This window comes from Notothenia coriiceps, unplaced genomic scaffold (assembly GCF_000735185.1).
Source record: "Notothenia coriiceps isolate Sejong01 unplaced genomic scaffold, NC01 NC01_scaffold00002706, whole genome shotgun sequence".
NCBI lineage: Eukaryota > Metazoa > Chordata > Actinopteri > Perciformes > Nototheniidae > Notothenia > Notothenia coriiceps.
The window spans coordinates 1-2,575 of record NW_011335407.1 but is presented as its reverse complement, the minus strand read 5'-3'; the positions used below and the strand labels follow the sequence as shown (position 1 = coordinate 2,575).

Below are 2,575 nucleotides of genomic sequence, written 5' to 3'. Positions count from 1 at the left end.
TAGATAGTTCACTTTAGTCTAAGTTATCTCAGTGGGTCTCAAACGGTTTGGTCACAAATTATTCAAAAGATTATTTCCGCGGCACACCTTCATTTGATTATTATAGTTCTAAAAGAAATAAGAGAATAAAGGAAAAACAGTTATGAAAGACTATATGGCAGTAAAACATACAGTGATTTGTAAAATATCCATAAAGAAAAAGAACATCTGATTCCAGTTGTGTTTCATCTGGGTGTTGAGAGATGTATCCATAGATCTCTTCATGTTGCTCTCAAAGTGCACCAGATTGATGCTTTTAACTTCAATATTTAAAAAAATCTTCCCGGGGGAGCTCCTGCCCAGGCCCGGTTCTACGGGGGTGCATAAGGGTGCATTGCACCCTCAGTTGAGTCGTTATGCACCCTCTTTTGAAAAATGAAAAGTGAAAAAAAAAAAGAACAGATATTTCATATATATAAAAAAATTATTACATATATAATAATAGTAGAAATAATAATAATAATACTTTAGTTGAAATAAAATAAGAAGTGCGTGTGACCATTTTGTACAATAATTATAATGAATGAGTTCAAACTAAAACTTAGAGCTGATTAATAACGGTATCTAACTTGAGTTTTTATCATATCAAAAACCTGTTGAAATGCTACTGTTATTTTTACTGTCCCCCAAAAGCGCGCCGGCAGCCTCCAGGAATGCTTCTTTCACAACTTCTCCGTCTTTGAAAGACTTCATGTGTTTCTCCAGAACGTGACTGACACGATGAGATGCTATGGTAGCAGTCTTGCTCTTGTTGTTGGGCCTGGTGAAAATGGACTGCTGTGCATTTAGCTGTCCTCTCAGGCCCCTCCCCTTTTGGGAGCGTAGGGCAGAATCAGGAGGGAATTCCGTCTCGTAGCATTTGTGCACTGTTTGGAAATGCCGCTCCTAAATTACCCTTCTCCGATAAAGCCACGCTCGCATTGCAGATGAGACAGATGGACTTTGAATTGGCCCATCGTGATCGACCGGTTGGGCCCCCCTGCCCTAGAGGGTGTTAGGTCCACTCAACACAAAAATAGCACTTTACCACTGCACCCTCTCTAATCTCAGATGCACCCTGACTCACTCTATGCCGTGAGCTGGTTATCGAGCCTTCATTGTAGCAGTGGCGGGTTCCACTGTAGCCCCTGGTGCTCGCGCTTGTGTGCGTGCTCTATAGCGCCCGTAATAGTGTTCACTGGAGTCCAGCACCTCAGCACCCCCACTCAAAACACCTTCCTCTGGAGAGGAGCATCAGAGAGGAGAGAGGAGACTTTCCTCTAACTCTGTTATCGTGTTATTGTGTTGCTCTGATCAGATCATTGATATATCCTCACTGTATGCACACATGACAATAACAGCCTTGAACCTTGAGACGCGCCCACGAGACAGATCTCCTCTCAAAGCCAAACAGCTGACTCTTGTTTGGTGATTGGATGATAGCATGTCTCATGGGCGCGCCCCGCACACTCCGCTCTGCTGCTCGTTCCTCACTCACGTGGCTCCATTGGAGAGGAAACAGGCTTTCCAGCGGTATTAGAGTTTTTGCTGAGAATCAACAAAGAAGAAATAATCTACCGAACACACGTTTCCTTACTTTTTATGCTAACATATTCCCCATGCTAACAGGAAGTAGCACCTGTTTCCGTAGTCTATGACGACGGGGTCTCTGGCGGTGCCGGTGACAGCGTCGTGATGCTGGAACAGCGCTAAGCCCCGCCTCCCAGCCGTCAGAAGCAGGAAGTGATCCTGTGCCGGGAACCCTGTCGCCAGGCGACCGTCGCCATGGGAACGCATCGCAGCCAGAGTCAGGCTGTACAGGATCTCCGTCGCTCTGTCGGAGGAAATAGTAATAATATTGTGTGTTAAGTTTTTTATAAAAATATTATAATGAAAGATATAATTATAAACACATCTTTTAATTATATAGACACGAGAAATTAGTACAAATATTAAAAATAATAATGAAATAAAACGTTTTCAAAAATCATAAAAATATCAAAATAACATCTATAAATATTAACATATAATTAGTTTGAACACATGTTTGATGATATCTCCTCGCTGTAACGTGGCCTCCAGCGTGCGGTCAGGAGATATCTTTGAACGCATGTCTGATGCTACAGCCTCAGACTCACCGTAGCGTGGCCTCCAGCGTGCGGTCCAGCCTCTTGTAGAACGGTCTGGACGTGAAGTATCCGCTCCAGTAATGGTCGTCGCGGTCGGCGTACGTGAAGAAGTCTCCGCGGACCGTCGGCAGAGACGAGACCGGTAACACCTTCTTGAGAGCCTGGAAGTAATCTGAGAGAGTCCCAAAACGAGCCTGGAGACACAGAGACCGACAGAGAGACAAAGAGAGACATTTAGAGACATTTAGAACACGTCTCATTGTTTCTGACAGCAACGTTTCGGATTGGCCCGTGGGTGTAAAGCCCGCCCACATTTTAGTAATGTCGTCATGACACAGCAAATCTGGATCAGCTCCGTTGTTCCCCGTTTTTAGAGACGTGGGTACGGAGGAAAAGAGAGAGGGGTTTATTTCTGACACTTTGTGAGT

The 2,575-nt window shown here is 44.3% G+C and overlaps 1 protein-coding gene across 1 annotated transcript; it reads right to left on the bottom strand.

Annotated features, from left to right (window-relative positions):
- Nucleotides 1-1,567: 1,567 nt before the first annotated feature.
- Nucleotides 1,568-2,407, bottom strand: LOC104940817 (alpha-mannosidase 2-like). The gene is made up of 2 exons (XM_010765797.1): nucleotides 2,157-2,407; nucleotides 1,568-1,852 (listed from the first exon to the last, which is right to left on the bottom strand). The coding sequence occupies exons 1-2, from the start codon at nucleotides 2,405-2,407 to the stop codon at nucleotides 1,624-1,626; spliced, it is 480 nt and encodes a 159-aa protein (XP_010764099.1). The 3' UTR covers nucleotides 1,568-1,623.
- Nucleotides 2,408-2,575: the final 168 nt, after the last annotated feature.

Bases quoted from the DNA above. Each gene is read 5' to 3' on its own strand.
- LOC104940817 (XM_010765797.1), bottom strand. From the start codon at position 2,407: ATGAGACGTGTTCTAAATGTCTCTAAATGTCTCTCTTTGTCTCTCTGT. The intron at 1,853-2,156 runs GTGAGTCTGAGG...TTCCTCCGACAG, and splicing joins ACGCTGGAGGCCACGCTACG to AGCGACGGAGATCCTGTACA.